The sequence below is a fragment of the Sceloporus occidentalis genome, unplaced genomic scaffold (genome assembly GCF_023333645.1).
Source record: "Sceloporus occidentalis isolate IW3139 unplaced genomic scaffold, rSceOcc1.0.p SCAF_56, whole genome shotgun sequence".
Lineage (NCBI taxonomy): Eukaryota > Metazoa > Chordata > Lepidosauria > Squamata > Phrynosomatidae > Sceloporus > Sceloporus occidentalis.
The window spans coordinates 861,592-882,812 of NW_028317036.1; the positions used below are offsets into that span (position 1 = coordinate 861,592).

The window sequence follows — 21,221 nt, forward strand, 5'->3', positions numbered from 1 at the left end:
AAATACAAAAGTGGAGGTTATTCATAAATAAAGTGGGTTGGCACGAGAGTTGCAGTTTTTTTTTTTAAAGATTTCTTAAGGCGAATGAACTATACATTATGCAGAGAAATCAGCCTGAGATGGCCCTTTATAATGCAAAGTCAATTCTCTCTCCTCCCAACTCAGTGGGAATTCTGATCGTGCCATATTTGACAGAAATATCTCTCACCGTTCTGACACTCGAGGGCCTTCATTTTCTATTTTGTTCTGCTGACGATTACAGCAAACAGATTACAGAGTTTACAGAATAAAGAGATTTAACTGTCTAGAACCTTACAGCATCAGACCAGAGAAGTTAAAATAAATAACTCTATTCTTATTACATAAGCCTTTGTTTATTGTAGTAACACAGATTGTCATTTGGTCTTTGAACAATTGAACAAGCTGACTTTAAAATGTGTAAATCCTTTGTTAATTTACAACAATGTTAGAAAATACATACTGAAACAAGAATTGTAATGTTCTAATTACTGTATATGTTAAAATATTTACTTGACATTTCTTAGTATGTTTCTAAACTAGGCATCTTATGTTGCATTAAAACTACATTTGGGCTACTATAACTTTGTTTCCTATATATATATATGTATTTGATCTGAGTGTGCTCTGGATATATTTGCTCTAAGGGTTATGAAAATGAAGTTAAGTACCATTAGTAATTATGATATTTTAGAATGCGTGCACGAATTGTAAAAATCCAAGGCTCGGGATTGTACAAATATCATATAAACACCAAAGAAAAACACCAAAGAAAAATAAACATGGTGCTCATGTATTTTATCACTGAAAGTGACATCATGCCTCCAATATCAGGTCTCTTTATTTAATAAATCACAAGTAACATATCCTGGAACAGACGTCACATCCAATGCACTTCCACACAGGATGTTATCGGAGAGAGTCTGGAAAACAATATGGTTGCTTAGATAACTTTGGCTCTGGGGGATCTGTTAAGAGGACCTTTCTCCTTGAATCTGTATATTTAGCATATCAACTATGCTAATCTTATCTATCTGTCTCGCTTATTGCATTGCAGTGAGCTTGAATTCCTATGGTCAGGATTTGCACGAGGGTTTCCCCCAATTGGGTTATTCTTCCTCTTTAATTTGATTAGTCCTGGAAACCTTTGAAAGATGAGGGGAGTTTATGTGCCATGAGCTACCGGATTCCCACAAACCAAAAACGCCTACGCTAAAGAAAAGTTTTCTAAAACAGTGATTTTAAAACACACAACCAACATTAAAATAGTTCTAATAGATGAATGTGATATTGCCAAGTGCTTTGTTGATGACCATTTGGCTCTAATCATAAACCATGAAAAGATTGTACAATACAAAAGCAAGTAACAAAAGCACTGAATGCCCATTGTGTGTGAGTTTACTAATTATATATGAGATCATTCACAATATACTGCTAGTATGAGTATTTAAAAGGACAGTCTAACATCCCTGATAAACCCCTCTAATGAAGAATGCATATTAACGTACTCTGTGATTATGTCAATATACATTGTTCCAAACTAAAAAAAAAGAACATGACACGGAAGAAGCTGCCCTGCAGCAGCAGCACCCCTCCTGCTTCATGGTTTGACTATTCTTGCTGGAGATTGGATGCTTGAAGCTGCCAATCAATGGCAGGAAATTAAAATCGAGCACTTTCCACACATGCGCAAACATTTGCCCACAGCATTCCCTGAGCCAGTGCTGGAGCTGAGTTGGAGAGGAGTATATCCCCTGCAGGATTGGGCAAGGAGACAAATGCATCTGCAAAATGGACAACATGAAAACTTAAGGGGACCATGTGGCTATCATATGCATTAAAACCCTTAATGCTGAGTGCCGAATAAGATCTCATACCCCAACACTCTTTTTTTCTAATTCTGTGCGGCAGCGGAGGGAAGTTAGCTATGGATGCTGTCTACTCAGCACGGCCCTGTATAGTGTTAATGGGCTGGGTATGGAGATCAATGATCTCCCTTTCGAGTGCCTGATGAGTGGAGGAGCTATAGAAAGCCTGATTTTACAAAAGGACAAATGGCTTGTTATGCAGCAGGTCTGCCTTCCCTGTGGACCTGCCACCCTGGACAGAATACATCACTGTCTGTACCATAGTCGTAACACCTGTTCACCAGGAAGAAGTAGAAATCATATCCTTTACTTACAGATATCCTTTTACAGATATAACACTATAACTTCTGTTCAACAGAATGTGCAAACCGTAAAGAACGTGTATTGTGTTGGCCAGTAGAACGGCGGCTCTGGTCAGAGAATAAGCCATACCTGTTTATACTATGTCCCAAAACAAACCTGTGCACCCACTAAAAAGACTTGTAAACTATGGTATGGAATCCATGGACCGGATTACATAAATTACATTGTAATGTATACAAGATTGCCATCCAAATACAGTAGGGACACCAGATTTCCCCATAAACCAGCAATACTTATCATGCAGGTCAGCATCAATTTGCAGACATCTCCACAAATGTAGAATACATATAACCCCTGCCATAGTCTCTGAAGTCTCTCTTACAGCGCAATATAACCCGAATCTCAAATTAACCACATAACTCCTCTATATATGTGCAGGTATGTCCATAAAAAGGTGGCCCTTAGAACGCAACTGCATTTCATGACTTATTGTTGCAGCAGCAACATCTCCTTGCTGCTTCACAGGTTTAATGACAGCCTGGACTCTCACCTGTCAGCAGAAGCCAGCATTTCTTGCTTAGTACTGACAGATCAGGTGTAAAGGCACTTGGTGAGAGCACTGTTACTCCGCTACAACACGAATGTCTGATCACTCGAACACAACTTTCTTTTTGGTCGATGCTCTGGTTGCTCCCCCTGCTGGATGATTACGATCAGCAATGCAAGGCAAGCCATGCTAGCTGATCACAGAGTGATCGTTGCAGGGAGGATCAGAGGGAGATAAAATAAATAAAAAGGTAAAAAAATATAAACGATATAAGGTGCCCAGTGATGTTACTGTGACATGACGGGCACACATAAGATATGAGGGATCTCCAATGTGATCGCTATGCATATTGCACTGGGAACATTGCAATAAAGGAGGTAGGTAATTAGAAAAATACATTTTAATCAAAGTGCCCCAATATCCCTAAGCCCTACATCGCAAGTAAAAGAAACCTCACTGCCCCCAAAATCCTTTAAGCGATGTAGGGTACTATATAAGGGTTAATGTATATGTCCTTCTAGAAAATAGAAGGACATAAATTGGGTCAAGAAGCAAAATAGGAAAGTGTTTTTTTTTTTTTACATATTATGACTAATAGTTGTCATGTATTTCTAGTATTTTAACAAAATAATGTATACGTTGTGTGGGTTCATCAAATTTGGAACTGGGAATCGATGGTTTAACAAACACATGATAAAAATGACAAGAAACTCCCGTCATTAGGGTGTGAAAATCCCCTGGTGCCAAAAGAGTTAATAACCCCCACGATTAGTTCCTCCGCAAACAGCGTATTTTATTACAGTATTTCGTAGCCATGCTGATCACGTGACCCCGCCACGCCGTCTCCCATCAGTGATGCTGTAACGTTGCAGTTTTCTTCAGGCCTCTAACCCGACTGATGTTACTCGGTTGCGAAGCCGTCTCCGCGTTAGGTGACCGGCGCCCGAGCCTTTCTCACACAGCCTATTGAAGTAGCTTATTTCTGACAAGTGCGGAAGTCACGTGACCTCCCCGAACCGGCTGACGGGAGCGGGCGGAGTCTGTCAGGGAGGAGGAAGAGGCGGTGAAGGAGCTGAGCTGTCCCGGAGCCCAACTGAAACCCCATTAAACAAACACGGCCTGACAGACGCTTACACCGTATAGCACACGGATTGAAATGCTGGTGTGTACAGTGCCGGGGCGGTGATCCGGAAGCTTCTGTCTGTCATTAGTCTCGCTGTGGTACAGGAGGCCGGGAGCCGGCTTAAAGGCCCAGGATGGCGCAGTGCCTGCTCTCCGTGCATGAGTTCCTCCAGGACTCCTTCATCCCTCAGGTGGCTGCTATGTGCAGCGAGGAAGCGGATAAGCTGTCCAGGAAAAATCAGCTGTCCTTCTGCGAGCTCGTCCGGCCTTTCTGCAGGCTCAGCACAGAGGGTGAGTGTGAGTGTGAGTATACACTGGGTGAATCTGTGTACACTGCACGCCAGTGCAGCTTCATTATACGGCAGTGTAATGTCAAAGGAGTCTGTGTACACTGCCAGTACGGCTTCATTATACATCAGTGTAATATCACAGGAGTCTGTGTACACTGCCAGTACGGCTTCATTATACATCAGTGTAATATCACAGGAGTCTGTGTACACTGCCAGTGCAGCTTCATTATACATTCCTTGTGTTCCCCATTTAGATATTATTTTAATGTCACAAGACACACAGTGCGAGGACATAATGGCATATATATATATATATATATATATATATATATATATATATATATGTGTGTGTGTGTGTGTATATATATATATATATGTGTGTGTATATATATATATATATATATATATATATATATATATATAATGTATAGATGGCCAGCACAGCGAGTTTGTATAATAAAGATTAAGGCTAATTATGTTCAAGGTGCTGTTATAATAGTTGTATACACTGCTGTGGGAATCTTTTTTCTTATGTCCCGATAATGCCGCGGTGTATATGATTCCAGAGCACATTAATTATCCCAATTGAATTGTATTAAGTTATCATGTGCTGTGCAAACTTCATATCTCTCCATCAGTACACAGCCGGGGAGGGAACTTTAATACTCTGCTTACATCAAATGAGTGCCACGAGAGTATTTATGATGATGTCATAGCTGGTTGGACTTGAAGTGGGCCTGTTATTAATTAGATTTATCTATATTAAAATAGGAGGCCATAAAACACATTGGAGGTCATGTATAAAAGGATTGTGGTGCAAAGGTTTTTTCTAGACCTATCACCATAGCAACAAGCCATACATTGCTGATAATTGGACCATTCTATTGGTTGTTATGGTGATAAGACCCCCTGAAACTTTGTACCAGAGTCACAATGGAGTATTGCCCTTTCTTGTACTTGATTTCCACACTGGTTTTAAAGCAAGTAAGTAGCAACGTGTCATTAAACAATTTAAATGTCTATCACATCTGCACCATTTCAAATTGGATATCAAGTGGTTTGTATGCTGGTCTGATTTCGGTAAATATTGTTTTGTGGCAGGTTCACAAACCAATTTTTTTATTCTGGTACGTTTTCGTTTTTTTGTGTGAATTCAGTGCATATATAATATAAATGCAACACCTTAGAGACAAATCCAGATCACGTGATTGTCAAGTCTTCTAACACGTGTACATCTCCTCGTGGATGACAAATCTGAATGCTGTATAGAAGATAATGCCCCCCTTTCTCTTACTTTAGAATATAGTTAACAGTGTGCATCTGTCACGTTTAGTACTATTTGCCCTACTTTACAGGGTTACGTTTCAGGCACCGTTTTTATTAAATATGAAAAAATAGTTTACATGAATGAATATTTACTAGTAAGGGTCATCTTATATTCAGGCTTTTTCTTTTTTTCCTAAATTAATATTCCGATTCTGGGGGGTCGTCTTATAATCAGGGTCGTTTACATTCTTTTTAAAAGCTTGTTTTTTCTTACTGTAATCGATTATTTCTCATATTATAAAGCTTCAGTAAATTTATCTTTATACGTTACTGACAAAATATTTTTTTCTTTTCTTCTTAAGTTCACATGCGTGATCCAAGCAACCAGCTTCATGTCATAAAAAACTTGAAGATTGCAGTCAACAACATCGTTACCCAAGTCCCCCAGCATGCAGTGATCCGCAAGCTTCTTAATGACGTTGTCTCCGCTAGCCAACCTGCAGAGGGTTTAGTACCGAATGTGATCACCGCTGGTGATTATGACCTTAATATCAGCGGTAGGTACACCAATGCTAATACTGTCCCCACACAACCATAAAAGCAAACACAAATAGCTCAACCGGTTATGTGTCAAACTATTATTATTTTGTTCTTGTGTACTGAACATTACATTAAAATTGACAATAAACACTTAAACAATAAAATGAACACATGTTAAGAAGAAGAGGACATTGCTGTTGTGAGCTTATAATCTATAAGGAGGCCGAAGGGCAGTGAGAAGTGAGGAGAGGGTAAAGAGGGTTTGATTGTATAAAGGGTGATATGGATAAGTCACTTGCGTCGTAGAGATCTTGAAGATGGGTAGATCTGATGATTTCTTCAAGGTTCAGGTTGGGGTTTTAAGAGAATAGAGTGCCTCTCCCGATAGGTGAGTTTGTAGCGTTAGAGTAAGTAGGGGATACTGGGAAGAGGTGGTAACTGTAGAAGAGAGATGCAAGTTGTGGGAAAAACATAAAACGTTGTTTAGAGAGTATTTAGAGATAGAGGTTGGTTTAGTGTTTTTTACGGGCTTCAAAAACCAGTATAAGTGGTTTTAAATTAAAATTTAGAAGAGAGTGGTGAGCCGATGGAGGGACTACCACAGTGAGACAGCAGATGATGTGAAAATTAGTCTGGCTGAGTTGTTCAGGTTGACAGATTGGAGAAAAGAGGGAGAGGTGAGTTAGTATGAAGTAGCATTAATCAAGATGTGATATCACAATGAAATGAACCGTATTTTAGTAGTCTATTGTGTAATGAAAGGATGAATTTTGGAGATATTTTGCAGTTGGAAGAAGCATAATTTAATGGATGGATATGAGGGATGAAGGTAAGGAGAGAGTCAGATGAACTTGGTCTGTTTGGTAGATTGAAGAATTCTGAACAGATAAGGAATTGTGGAAAGTTGAAAAGGGGGGAGACATCTTGGAGATGTTGAACATCCAGTGGCTATTTCAGAAATACAAATAGACAACCAAACGGTAAGTTAGCAGGCTCGGAAGTCCTGGTGCAGCCCCAAACGCGTTTCCCCCTGGTCTGTCGGATGCATAAAAAAAGCGAGCGGATACAGGGCGCAAAGTCGGGAGCAGAAATCATTATAAAGTGTGGATGAAACAAAAAAAAAGTCCTTGTGAATGAATAAAGTTCGATAATTTTGACGATTTCTGTTCCTGAAGTTGCTCCCTATATCTGCTTGTTTCTTATATTTATCTGCTGTTTCAGAAAGGCAGCTACTGGGACAAAGTTAAAAGTGAGGGCTAAAGGTCAGGAGAGGAAAGGTATGTTAGCATGGTGTCAGCATAGAGGTGATACTTGGTTACAAAGAGAATGCGTGTAGATAAAGGTACAGTCAGAGAGGTAAGATTTCAACCAGGAGAGCGCTGTGTCATGATTGTTATAAGAATGAGGGGACATCAACATTGTTAAAGGCTGCAGAGAGATCTATGATGATAACCCAGGAGAAGTAAATTGAATAAAGCTCAATCAGTCTGACCCAATACCTCAATAATTCTGTTCTGCTATTTCTTTTGTGCCCTACGCATTCCGAAGCACTTTTTTTTTTATGGTGGATGAATAGGGTATAGTGTTTATAGGGTGATCTACACGGCAAGCTGCTGATGTTTAACATTATAACATGAACTTTCAAAACGATTGGCAAGAGGCAAACAGGTTAACGTTTATCAGGTTTTGTTACAGACTTGCTCTGAGGTTAATGAGTGCAGCAAACAGTTCTTTCAGATATGTTCCACAGACCTATGTAACTAAAATAGTAAAATGTTATTAGTCTGGAAATCATGCATGGGGCACTCGTGCAAAAAAACCCCAAACTCCCTTCTTTGCGTTGATGAAATTGGTTAACAATTGGTACGCACCGTTAAAAAAAAAAACAAAAAAACCCCCAAAAACTTAATAATGTTACTCCCATGAGTAGAAATAAAAAAACTCCCTCATTTTGTTAAAATTGCTTCTGTAAAGGGAAGCTACTTAATTACTAGTTCCCATGTTTAATAGTCAGTGTGATGATTTACTTACCTTGCAAAGACAAATTGGTTTCCCTTCGTATTGCATAGCGAATCGAAATGTTATGAGATGAGATCTCCTAGTAAATACCGATTGTTTGACATGTATAATTGCTTGCTGCTAAATAAATAGGCCTCTTGGCTGACATTTGCACAATAAAGTTAATACTTCTGTCATTTTTTTTTTTTTGCATACTTTCTTTGGAGACGGTAAGTTAGTGTAGGTTTTACAAGCATTTGAAGTGAGATATTTGGTAGCTGTTTAATGTTTTTGGGGAATCGTAGTTATAGTAATCTCCTGGTGGGTGCAGAACTGTGCATGTATACATTTGACCTCGTAGTGACTAGTAATGGGATTTCTGTCGTTAAAGGCATCGTGGGTTGGTTTCATAGTCGCCCTCAATGAAAGCTTTGATTGTATTGCTGATGGCGCTGATTGTAGGGATAACTCTTAAGACCTTATGTAGAACATGTCATCGTCATGTTATATGCAGTGCCTCTAAGTATGTTACAGTCCCGCATGCAGAGCAACAGACAGCGTTTTATGTCCCGCATATTTTTTTTTCTGTATAGCTTTTTTTTTTTTCTGTTTTATTTGACATTTAGTAACGGCATCTTTTCTCTGTCAGATCGTTCACTTAAAGCTAGTGTCCCTTGGTACAATAATTGGAAAGACACATTCACGGAACTCAACAAGTCCAAGTTTTATTCAGGTATTATTGTGACTGGGGCCAAACAGACTAATTGCCCCCTGTCTAACCTTATCCATCTATTCCCATCTTCCTTTCCTCGCCAGTGTGCTACGACTATCTAGCGCTGTCCTGATTTAGTTGCATATTTCCCCTCGTATCAACTAGCAAATGTTGGTGACGGCTCTCTTTGATCTGACCCTGTATAGAAATCTACTAATGTGTACCATCTGGACGTTAATTCGTAGAATCTTAAAATAAATTGAACTTTTCAATGTTTGTCTCTGATCCTACGTTGTGTGTAACTGACTTTTTTTGTTAGCAGATGGACAGGTTAAAATGAATTGCCATCAATGTTTCTCTTCCCGTTGATTCACATTTGAATGCTATCTCAAAACTGCTGCTCAATAACTTGTACATGTTAAATGCAAGTGTAACATATAGGCTTGATTTGACTAACATGAAGTTGTTGGTATTATTCTCACCAGGCATTATGACGGCAGAACCCCAGCAAACTTCTCCTTAAAGATGGCCTGTTCTAGTCCTGCGTATTTAACAGGGGAGATTATGGATTTAACTCTGCATTATACACGGCCAGCTCTGTAACTTGCTGCGGGTTCTCCTAAATAATGTACGTTGACACCAGGGATGTGCGATAACCAACCCTGCTGCAACCTCTAGTGATCATTCATATAGTCAGGTTTTCTTAATCAGTCATCGACATTTAGATAAACCTGTGTGAGGTGACATTTGTAGCTGTGTTTATGCTGTATTGTCATGCTATTGTCATCTGTTTTGGGGATAAGTAAGTGCTTGTTGTTGAAGTTCTCATGCATTACACACTATGAAATCTCTCGACTCCAAACGAATAACTCTACATTTCTTCTTGTCTACCTATTATTATGTTCTAGGAAAACAGTCTTATCATATTCAAACTAGGGTGACCAGCTATCCCTTTAACTGGTGATGCATATAAAAAACACAGAATGCAGGGGTTATAATACATACCTGCAGCATACATTCGCTATAAGGATCTTCACCTGAAGTTACTTCTTGGTCAAAATACCTGGATTCAGTAACTATTAGTTTTGGATCTTGGGACGGGTGGCCGTGCAGTGGTTACAGCTCAGTGCTTTGGCCAAATAGAGGAATACTTGCTGTAACAAGCACTGAATATGTAAACTCACCCAGTGTTGGCTCCAAATGATGATATCTAATTGCTTCATCATTTGTTCTGTGTCTGTGTAACCCATGTTTATCATTTGCTCTACAGCAAATATGTAGCAAAACATGTAATTGGATTTCTTAATTAGAAACAAACTAAGTAAATAGTGGTTACATTGAGTTTTTTCTCTCTTGTCCTATTTTTTCTGTTTTAGTTTCTCAAGCTTGCCAAAGAGGACCTAAAGTCAACAACTACTAAAATACATGTTTTTTTTGTCCTTGTGTACGTACAATTTTATGTTGATGGCAGAAGCTATTAAGCCCATCGCTCTTCATCAGCCTTTGGTGGAAGCCAGTCACCCCCATGCAGTTATAGAAAATTGTCAACATGTGAATAAGCCAATACTTTTTGTTGATCAAATTTGGTCTCCAGTCACTTTTACTATAACAACACTGTGTTTATGTAATCTGTTTTACTTTTGTGTATTTTGTAGCAACTACGGCATGGTTTGAGTCTTATCGAGAGACCTTTTTTCAGTGCATGCCAGCATCAGATCACGAATTCCTGAACCACTATTTGGCGTGTATCCTTTTCACCGTTATCTATGCTGTTTTTGTCCTTTGCACATTTTAGGAAATAAGCCTTTTTGAACATTTTGATGATTTTTTTTGTATGAGTTGTAGAAATGTTATCGCACATTCCCTGCTCTTCACATCATGTGGCTGGGTTTTTGTTATGCATTGCTTTCACGACAAATATTTTAAATAGATTATAAAATGTGGCACAAAAGCACACTAACGCATTGCAGGTTCTGATCTACAGAAATCAATAATCACTGTGTTCGTATAAAAAGTTTCAACAAGGATTCAATGTTCCTGAAAGCTTGGAAATGCAGTTGAAACAAAAGTAAAGCTCAGCGTTTTGTCACTAATTGTCACCATTCGGTTAACGACATCGGGGCTCTGGGTAAATGAGTCGGAGTAATAAATGTAGCTATTAAAATGAAAAGTGAAGCTAGCTAATGAGGACGCGCCGATCAACTAAGCCTACGTTGCAAATATTATGCATTTGTCTAGGCCGTAACATGGTTACCTGTGTTCAGTGGTGTATTTCTCTGTGTTATTTCTTTATATTGTATGAGAGCTTATTTTTTTCCTCTCCCCAACATAATTGCAAAAGGGTTTTCTAATGACCAATTACCTTTTAAACTTAAACTCGGATTAGGGAACACAACGTCCAACTGGTACACAGGTGTTGATGGTTGCTGTTAAAGGGCAGCATTAGCAACATCTACACTATATTTCTCATCCATTTGATGCTATTTTCATGGAAAAAAATGCTTTTCTTTCAAAAACAAGGACATTTCTAAGTGACTCCAAACATTTTAACAGTAGTGTGTATTTATACAAGTAAAATATGTATGTACAAATCCTACACAATTCTTATTGTACAGCAACAATAAAATGCGCATCGCCAGCGTTTTTAGTTTTAGTTTCCTTAACAATCTTTATTAGGTATGCTAGTAGTGTCTTCACATGAACAGGAACCCGTGGAACAGTTTCTTAAGTTATCACAAGAGCAACACCGAATTCAGCACAGCAATGATTATTCCTACCCTAAGTGGTTTACACCGAACACGCTCAAGTACTACGTTCTGTTGCATGATGTCAGCGGTGGAGATGAGCAGAGGTAAATTAAGTGCTTTGTCTTGAATTCCTTTAAAGTAAGTTGAATAACTGAAAATGTACCACGCTCCAAAATATACCGTATTTGCTCGATTATAAGACGACCCCCCAAAATCTGAATATTAATTTAGGAAAAAAAGAAAAAGCCTGAATATAAGACGACCCTATAGGAAAAAAAGTTTTACCAGTAAATGTTAATTCATGTAAACTATTTTTTTTTTTTTAATAAAAGCTATGATTGAGAAAAATATTTTTTGGCATTTAGGGGGTTAAAAGGCATATTATGGGGCAGAGTGGCATATAGGGAGATATAAGGCATTTCAGGAGGCAGAGTGGCGTATAGAGGGTTAAAAGGCATTTCTGGTGGCAGAGTGGCATTTAGGGGGTTAAAAGGCATTTCACAGAGCACTCTGCCTCCAGAAATGCCATATGCCCCCATTTAACACCCACCCCACACACACACACACTTTTACCGGTGCTTCCAATTTCCTGTTGTATTGCCGGGGCAGCGGGTTGACGTCTACGCGATTCGCTGCAGCCGGAAGGAGGTGGAGTTGGCAGCGGGGGTTTGTCTGCGTCCATCGCGCAGACCTTCCCCGGCTGTCAGAGATCAGAGTTCCCCGCACCAGTGCGGCACCGATGCGGGGAACTCTGATCTCTGACAGTCGGGGAAGGTCTGCGCGATGGACGCAGGCAACCCCCGCTGCTAGCCACACCTCCTTCCGGCTGCAGCGTAAGCCCGCTGCCCCGGCAATACAGCAGGAAATTGGAAGCACCGGTAAGTGTGTGGGGGGTGTTAAATGGGGGGGGAGACAGAAGGATCCAGGTCCCCTGCAGCGGTGCGGGAGATCTGGATCTTAGTCTCATAGTCAGACCTCTATTTCAGGTCTGATTATAAGACGACCCCGATTAGAAGACGAGGGGTATTTTTCAGAGCATTTGCTCTGAAAAAAACCTCGTCTTATAATCGAGCAAATACGGTAAATGAAACTGGAAGCTCAAGAGAGCACCGGTCAAGTTTCATGTCAAAAGTGGCCCTTCATCAACAATTCTTTTAATATACAGTTTCATACGTATCAAAGTACAGCCAAGCCATGGTTCTAAGCATTGTTTCTGTGCAAGACGCAGCCCATCATGCAGAGGCGTATCTAGGGAATGGCAGCTATGGCTTGTGCCATAGGCGCCATTTGAAAGGGGGCGCAAGTGAGCGGCTTTTAAACGTCGTCTTTTTTTTTTGACGTGGAGAAGAGAGAGGGGCGCCTAGCAACGGCTTGGCACCCCTCATTCTCCTCCACGAGCCCTCTACCTCCGTCCCGGTGCCGGCATTTCATGCTGAGCGCCGTAATATGACCTTATATTTCGGCGCTCAGCAGTGAAGCAGCGGGCACCAGCGAGCGGCTTTTAAACACTGTCTTTTTTTTTGATGCGGAGGAGAGAGGGGCGCCTAGCAACGGCTCGGTGTCCCTCGTTCTCCCCCGCATCAAAAACAAAAAAGACAGCGTTTAAAAGCCGCTCGCTGGTGCCCGCTGCTTCACTGCTGAGCGCCGAAATATGACGTCATATTACGGCGCTCAGCAGTGAAGCAGCGGGCACCGCAGCAGTGCAGGAAGACTCCCGTCGCTGGACCTCAAGGTGAGAGAACTACAAAGGGGGAGAGGAAGAGGGTAGTAGGGAAAGGGGAGGGAAAGGGGTTAGAAAGTGACAATGGAGGGAGAGGGGGTAGTAAAGAGTGTGAATTAATGTGTGGAAGTTTGGACAGGGGTGCAATTTCAGTGCTTGCCATAGGCACTATTTTCACTAGATACGCCTCTGCCATCATGTCATGATACAATTTCTTATGGCTGTGTATACTCCTCAGCCACTCGCTGGCTGTAACATAGCCTGTAAACTAACCAAGGGATAGAACCAGCAACGTATTAAGGTTTCAGTCCTAATGCAGGGCCCCCAACTGCCCCACGACTTCCCTGCCGCTGCTGTCCTCTTTGCTTGCAGCAGGGACATCATATCCCAATAAGATACAGTGCCAGGTGTAATGTACTATGGAAACTAGGTTATAGTGGAAACGGACTGGTTGAGGAGATCAGAGATCTTTCTTATATCAGATCCATTGAGCAGCAACGCAACAGAGACTAAATACCAATTGCATGTTAAATTGAAAGTCACTCTCCCTCAAAACAATTTTCCATTAATCAAAAAAGCATTTTAAGATTATATATTATATATCTGCATATGAACATGTTTATGGAGTTGTGTGCAGCGCTCTTCTGATCTTCAAAAACATATAGATTGTTATAAAAACTCAGCATTTATTTGTGTGATCACAGAGTTGTCCTTTCAAGATCACAATTGGCTACCTGATTTATTTATAGTTTCAATGCTTATTAAACTTGTTTGTTTTATCTTTGTTTCGATCAAGGGCTGATTCAATTTACGAGGATATGATTCAAAGATATGGGACTCAAGGCTGCTATTTATTAAAGATCAATTCTCGAACATCCGGTGAAGTAGCCGATGAGCAGATTCCTGACCCTTGGAGTCAATATGTCCAGAAAAATAGCATCCAGAATCAGGTGTGTATATTAAATAAGCCAGAAGGTAGTGACATTTGAAGTAGGTCTCCCATTGTGTCTTGGGCTGCTGCACTCGGCTTCCCCTAAGTAGGCACTCCATATTCCCAAGGCCACCAACCCTCCTTGGAAAACTTGAGGGACACTAAATAGTATCATTGTGTTCTACTCTTTAGGAGTCCTGTGAAGATGGTACTTATCCAGTTGTATCAAACAAGAATTTGGAACATGTAATATCAGTGGATGGCTTGGAGCACTCTATGAAAGGTAAATTAATAAGGAGGTCCTGTCTGAGAATTCTAGTATAGCATTTTGTTTTAGACCTAAACTGAAAGGACTGCAAAAATGACTTAATTGTCTGCATTTTAACCATAGTTTTTAATCTTCCTAACTTTTCCCACTAATGTACAAAATTATATTGGCCTCATTATAAGCAACATACCAAACATTATTCCAGATGTGCAGCCTAAAACGCAATTTTTGCAATACCATACATCGTTTCATTCTTTCCGATTTTACTAGCATAGACGCTGTCCATGTTTTAGTCCCTTCGCAAAAGTCTACAACTTCCTGTGGAAATTCTTGCATTTCTGGCTTTGTATAAGTATTAACAAACTGGGCATGCATGCATGTGCCTAATCCTGCATCATATAAATATATACATTGTGCATCTGTGTAGTAACACACCTTCAATAAAAGGTGGTATGGAGGAAGGAAGTTTAAGCCTCCATTCCAATATCTGAGCTCAACTGTTAAATGTGCATATGTATTTATTTATTTTTACTCAAAGTATAATAAACATTATTCCCATATTTTTCTTAGCAGAAGCTTTATCAAATAATTTTAAAGCGCACCCCCTTCAGCTTGACCAGCTTAATGACTTTAGTGGTTGTGATGGTCTTGATAATATTAAATCTGTTGGCTTGGTCAATGAGACGAAGAAGTCAGGTTGTGGCACACCACATGGAACATGTTTAACTCTGACTGACCACGATCGTATTAGGCAGTTCATCCAGGAGTTCACAATCCGAGGACTTTTACCACACATAGAAAAAACAATTCGCCAGCTAAACGATCAGGTCAGTTAAACCTTCTCTCTGTCTTTCAATGTTTTTTCCCCTGTTTGTTCTAAAAGATTTCATTTTCTTCCCCAAGTAATTTACCTTAAGGTGCAGCTTTGCCCTTTTCCCCATTGGTCAGTGAAGTGCTAGCAGTACTTTCGGTGCAGTAATAGGAGTAATATTTGCTATGGTTTATTCATTGAGTACGTTCTTTTCAGCACCTTTTAGTGCTTCATAATAGTGAATCAAATTAAACTTACGTGTTCTGAATGAAACGCTCCTGCATATATTTATTTAAAACAAGATTTAAAAAAAATGTAATTTTCGACTTCAAAATAGTTTATTAAAACAATTATTTGATGGGCTCATCGTTGCGTTGAAATTTTCCTTTCAGTTAATATCCAGAAAAGGACTGAGTCGGTCCTTATTTTCTGCCACTAAAAAATGGTTCAGTGGCAGTAAGGTGCCAGAGAAAAGCATTGCTGAACTTAAAAATACCTCAGGATTGTTGTAAGTAGCCTTTTTCTTTTATGATGACTTTCTAGTAATGTCTTTGGTTATGTTTCTTATGTGTTTCTTGCTAACTTCTAGAGCAGGGGCGTCCAACGTGCGGCCCTCCAGCTGCTGCAGAACTATGAGACTCGTCTGTATAATGAATGTATTTGTTTTAGTGTCTGCTGTAAAACATAAGTAAACAACACATACTTTTATGTCTATTATTTGATCAAATTAGTTACTCTTTTTGTAGCCTATAATGCTTGAATTGCATCATTCATTCACTCAGTGGTTTTGTTATAGAGAAGACCTGGTTTCACAGTGTATATCAGGTTATGTCCTTGTCTTCTGCTGACTGTGGTATTAGAATGTATTGGAAAGTCTGTAAATGTAGTCAAAGGTAAATATGTTGTATTGAGCTGTTTTTAGGTCCCGAAAGTGCAATAAGGTTATCCCTACCTGCTTTATAAACCTGTTCTGTTACATCACTGATGTTGTAGGATTCATTCCCTCGTTTTGTGTAATGCATGTTCAGTTAATATTTAGGGATATGTCTGTAGAAGTTATTCACCATGGCCTGAGTTTTACGAAGCTTGTGGCTTCAAAGAATTCAATTCAAGCTATTTAAAGTTATTAAAGCACAACGACTGTAATGCACATCTAGAGTATATTTTCTTTTTATATTTCATCAGATATCCACCAGAGGCTCCAGAGCTTCAAATTAGAAAAATGGCAGATTTGTGTTTTTTAGTCCAACATTATGATCTGGCATATAGCTGCTATCACACGGCCAAGAAGGATTTCCTGAGTGACCAAGCAATGCTTTATGCAGCTGGCTCATTGGTAAGAATCACTTTCAAATTTTTTAAGATTGCTCTTGTGCGACAATTTACAAACTTTTAATAGGTTCAAGCAGGTTGGAAAGGTTTTATGGTTTATATTTTAAAATGTTATAAACTTTAGATAATTTCATTCTCGTGTGGCAAAGGTTTTGTGAACATACTGTACTTTGGGGTCTGAATAAATATTGAAGACACTCCAGCTATCATATGCACGTTAATACATATGATAGGTGAGAGGTTCCTTGAAATGTATTTGGTGTCCCATTTTCAAATGCATGGGACCATTTTACAGAATAGCTCCATATATATTTTGGCCCTTTTCTGTGCAGGAGAACACATCTCCTAGCACGTGATCCACTTACTGCCGGTCAGCTCCAGTGATGTCTAAGTAACGTCGCAGCGGTCTGACGACTTGTATGCAGTCCCGTTGTTTTCAGTGCAGGTGCTTTCCTGAAAAAGAATGCATATTAAAGTAGGATATTTCTTGACTCTTTTTCTATCCAGGCATCTGCAGTTACATACACGACTTCAAATTATACACATTAGAAAATACCTCCTGACTTTTTGTCCTTCAAATGTTTTAATCCTTGAATTTTGATTTTTACTTTATACTAGGTGAATTAAATTAACATAATATTGTATTAATTTCGATGTGCTTTTTTTTTTTTTTTTTTTTAGGAAATGGCTGCGGTGTCAGCATTTCTTCAGCCTGGTGCACCAAGACCCTATCCTGCTCATTATATGGACACTGCTATCCAGACATACAGAGATATATGCAAGTAAGAATACTAGTATATCACCCTTGGAGAAATATTTGCATTATACTTTCAAAATATTTAAAAATGTACTTTTACTAACTTAATAAATCAGTCACAAGCATATTTTCTCTCTAAATTCGGTATTACCGTATTTTCTCAAATATGACAAGGTTTTTTCTTGTCTTATATTCGAGGTCGTCTTATAATCAGACCTCAAATAGAGGTTGGACTATAAGACTAAGATTCAGATCCCCTGCAGCGCTGCAGGAACCTGGATCTTCCTCTCTGGCAGCCGTGCGATGCGGGGGTTCTGTGATGGAGCACTGGCCTGACATGACTTTCCGGTGCTCAGTCATAGAAGCCCTAGCAGAAGTGTTGGGTAGCAGCAGAGGTTGTCCTTTACGTGCAGCGCACAGACGTCCACCGGTTGACCCCACTAGAGAGCAGGGAGTCTGAAGCCCATGGGAAGTCTGGGGATGCATTGGAAAGTCTGGGGGGTGGGGTCAGTCGCATATAGGGGGTATAAGGCATATCAGGGAGTCTGAGTGGTATATAGGGGTGTATAAGGCGTATCGGGTGGTATAAGGCATATTTAGGGGCAGATGTGCATTTTTCTCAATCATTGTTTTTATTAAATATGAAAAATAGTTTACATGTGAATAATATTTACTAGTAAAACTTTTCTTATAGGGTAGCTTCCTTCTTAATATGTACATGTATTTAGGGGCTTTAAATTAGCAAAAACGTCCATTGATTATTAATATTATCAAATGGCATTTTCTTCACCGTAGGAACATGGTTCTAGCAGAAAGGTGTGTCCTGCTCAGCTCTGACATTTTAAAAAGTCAGGGAAAATACTCGGACGCAGCTGCGTTATTGATACGTCTAACAAGCGAGGTGAGTACCTGAAATGTACCAGTATATTGATGAAAGTTAATACCACCAAAGATAACCATGTATGCTATCTGTATGTTAATCGATAGTCAATTGAAAAGTCTTAGATATAGACCATAGAGGTTTAAAATAACTTAAGACGTTTCAGAAATGTTTTAATGTGCTTAGCCTTTCCTGAAAGGGGGAAAAATTATCATTATTATGCAATCCATCTTTTATAGTGTGTCTTGCAGGGACATTGTAAAGCAATCCTTAAAAAAAACATTTTAGAGTACGTTTTTTAAAATAGTATTTCCGTAACCTTCAGGACTCAGATCTTCGAAGCGCCCTTCTCTTAGAGCAAGCTGCTCACTGCTTTATTAACATGAAGAATCCCATGGTGAGGAAATTTGCTTTCCACATGATACTTGCTGGCCATCGATTTAACAAAGCGGGACAGGTGAGATGACTTTTACTTATAAATACAAGATAACTTGGACCACTCAACACAGTGATCACTTATTTGTTCAAGTACTTTCTAGTTGTAGTATAGGGGAAGATTGTACTTATTGTCTTGGGGGTTTTGTGTTTATGTGTGTAGGGAAAATAGAAAACACAAAGCCCTGTTTCTACTGCCCTTTTATGTTAAGAAATGTGTGGAATATATATATATTTATTTTAGACTATTTTATTTATTTATTTTTAAGTTGTTAAACCACAATCTTTGCAAAAGGCCTCTAAAAAAAAAAAAGTGCTGTTTTAAGGTAGCTTCATGAACCAACTTTTATTTAAAGCTGCAAGAAGGACTCATATTAACATTGATTCTCATGCCTGAAATATTAACCTATACAAAGGAAGGTCTGGTACTTATGAAAAAAATATAATATGAGCAATATTTAAATGCACCATGCCGAAACAAACATAAATAGTGCTCCAATATCAAAGGACTCTTCAGATTTGCTAGTGATGATGGCAGTGGCATTACATTAAGGATTGTTAATAAAAATATGGAGGTTACAGCTTTATCTGTAGAGACTAATACATTGTATAGAGCAATCCATTTCAGAGTCTCTTGTGGGGAAGGTCGGTAATGTTTCTTATACACAGCCAATGCTGCAATCGGTAATTACTACAGAAATGTTGTTTTATTAGCTTTCCATGTAGCTTGATAATTTAGTAGACTTAGTTTGTTGTTCTGAAAAAAGGCAAAAACCTTTGTACTACTAATCACACTTTTTGTTTTGCTTTAGAAGAAACATGCTTTACGCTGTTACTGCCAGTCCATGCAGGTCTACAAGGGGAAAGGTTGGTCCCTAGCAGAAGATCACATTAACTTTACTATTGGCCGGCAGTCCTATACTCTCCATCAGCTTGAGAATGCGGCCTCTGCGTTCAGGCATATTTTAATTAACGACAGCAAGCAACCTGCATCACAGCAAGGAGCCTTTCTTCGGGAGTACCTGTATGTCTATAAGGTAATTAGAGACATTATCCGTGCTTTGTATTGTTGGACATGACTTGGACATGGAATGATTAATGATTATTTGAGAAGGACATTCAATGATTCTAGTGCTGCATTTAGGAACGAAATTGCTAAATTCAGCAAAGTAGGGGAAACCACACATATAATGAGAAGTAGGAATGTAATTATTTTCCCTATCACAAATTTGTATTGATGATGTGACAAAAGATTTTTCTGTGATCTAACAACTTTTCCTTCAATAGACAAGTGGTGCATGCACTCTGGCTGAGATTTACTATTGCAGAATATGTTACATAAAAGAAGACTGAGAAGTAATGCCATGTGCATTGTGTTTATATTTATTAATACTATATTCTTTCTATGTTTCATGCATTTGTTCTCTCTTCTCAGAATGTATGTCCACAATCTCCTGAGAGCCCTTTACCTCAGCTCCCTTTGCCATATATCAATAGCTCAGCTACTCGAGTCTTCTTTGGGCATGATAGGCGGCCAGCTGAAGGTCGGTGCCAATTTCAAATTAATGCATTGGAAATAAGCATGCTAAACATATTCAAAATAATCATTTTGTACTGTTTGAATTCTGTTCTGCTTGTAAATATAAAAATCTATGTATGAATTTTCTGTTGGTAACATGAAGGTTTGTTTATTATATGATCATGGGATTTTCTTACGAGCCCATTCTTTACAACGAATTTAGATAACTCCTTGAGTAGAAGTTGGTTTGAATCTAGGTTTCTTGCTGGGCTACAAAAATTTATAATTGAACATGGTGGCTGCCCTTAGCAACTCCCCATAGGCTTGGCAAGGTTCTCATGCTGATACTTGGTAGCTCAATCGATGGTCTACTTTCAGAATATGAATTTTTGGTTTTACCATTTGTTTGTCCTGAACACTGTATTTGCGTTTGTGATTATTCAAACAATATAATAAAATACTGATTGATATTAAGTACAAATACAGTGATCTGGCAAGTCTTTAATTTTTTTTCTATGAGATTACTCCTATTCTGAATCTAAGGCCCCTACTCTGGTATTTACAAAAAAATAGGATGGTTAGTAAGATAAAGTAGAAGTTTTTTTGTTGTGTAAGTAACAAACCTCCTGTTGCTAATTTGGTGCATTCTGTACGTGATGTACGATGACTCAGTTATCCATTAAGTGACATCGGTAGGATCTGAACTTCTGTACAAGCTGTCCTTCTCCCACACTATGGTATTTTTTATCTCAAGGATAGGCTAATGCTTTCCCTCAGTTTTGTCCTTTGTCTACAGAATTATTAATATAGTTGTTTTTTTAGGTTCAGAGAGTTTACCATACTTTTAAAGGAGAAGCTGCATTAAAGTAATATATAATATAAATAATAAAAAATATTTTGCTTTGAGTTTTAAACACAGTGTTGGATAAAGTCACACAGCTGGGTTTTGTTTCACACTATCCCCCTAAACTTCATGCATCAGCATAGCTTCAGCCTATGTGTTTGAACTACACAACATACAGCATAAAATATGATTTATTGCAATAGATACACTATAGCAACACAATATAGGAAAGAATACACATTTCCAAAAGAATGCCAGCATTTACACACCTTTGGTGCACCTACTTTTGTGAACTAAGTATTTCTTTATTGTG

General features: G+C 38.9%; 1 protein-coding gene across 1 annotated transcript in view; it reads left to right on the forward strand.

The window, feature by feature from the left end:
• Positions 1–3,992: 3,992 nt before the first annotated feature.
• The window catches only part of LOC149287793 (trafficking protein particle complex subunit 8-like), a 29,801-nt gene continuing 12,572 nt past the window's right edge, over positions 3,993–21,221 (forward strand). Inside the window, exons 1-15 of the mRNA XM_089492410.1 lie at positions 3,993–4,149; positions 5,777–5,971; positions 8,602–8,685; positions 10,320–10,409; positions 11,341–11,515; positions 13,928–14,081; positions 14,255–14,345; positions 14,904–15,157; positions 15,534–15,649; positions 16,327–16,477; positions 17,155–17,255; positions 18,026–18,131; positions 18,436–18,567; positions 19,358–19,582; positions 19,981–20,089. Coding sequence (XP_089348536.1) covers positions 3,993–4,149; positions 5,777–5,971; positions 8,602–8,685; positions 10,320–10,409; positions 11,341–11,515; positions 13,928–14,081; positions 14,255–14,345; positions 14,904–15,157; positions 15,534–15,649; positions 16,327–16,477; positions 17,155–17,255; positions 18,026–18,131; positions 18,436–18,567; positions 19,358–19,582; positions 19,981–20,089 — 2,140 coding nt within the window. The remainder of the gene's footprint in view (positions 4,150–5,776; positions 5,972–8,601; positions 8,686–10,319; positions 10,410–11,340; positions 11,516–13,927; positions 14,082–14,254; positions 14,346–14,903; positions 15,158–15,533; positions 15,650–16,326; positions 16,478–17,154; positions 17,256–18,025; positions 18,132–18,435; positions 18,568–19,357; positions 19,583–19,980; positions 20,090–21,221) is intronic.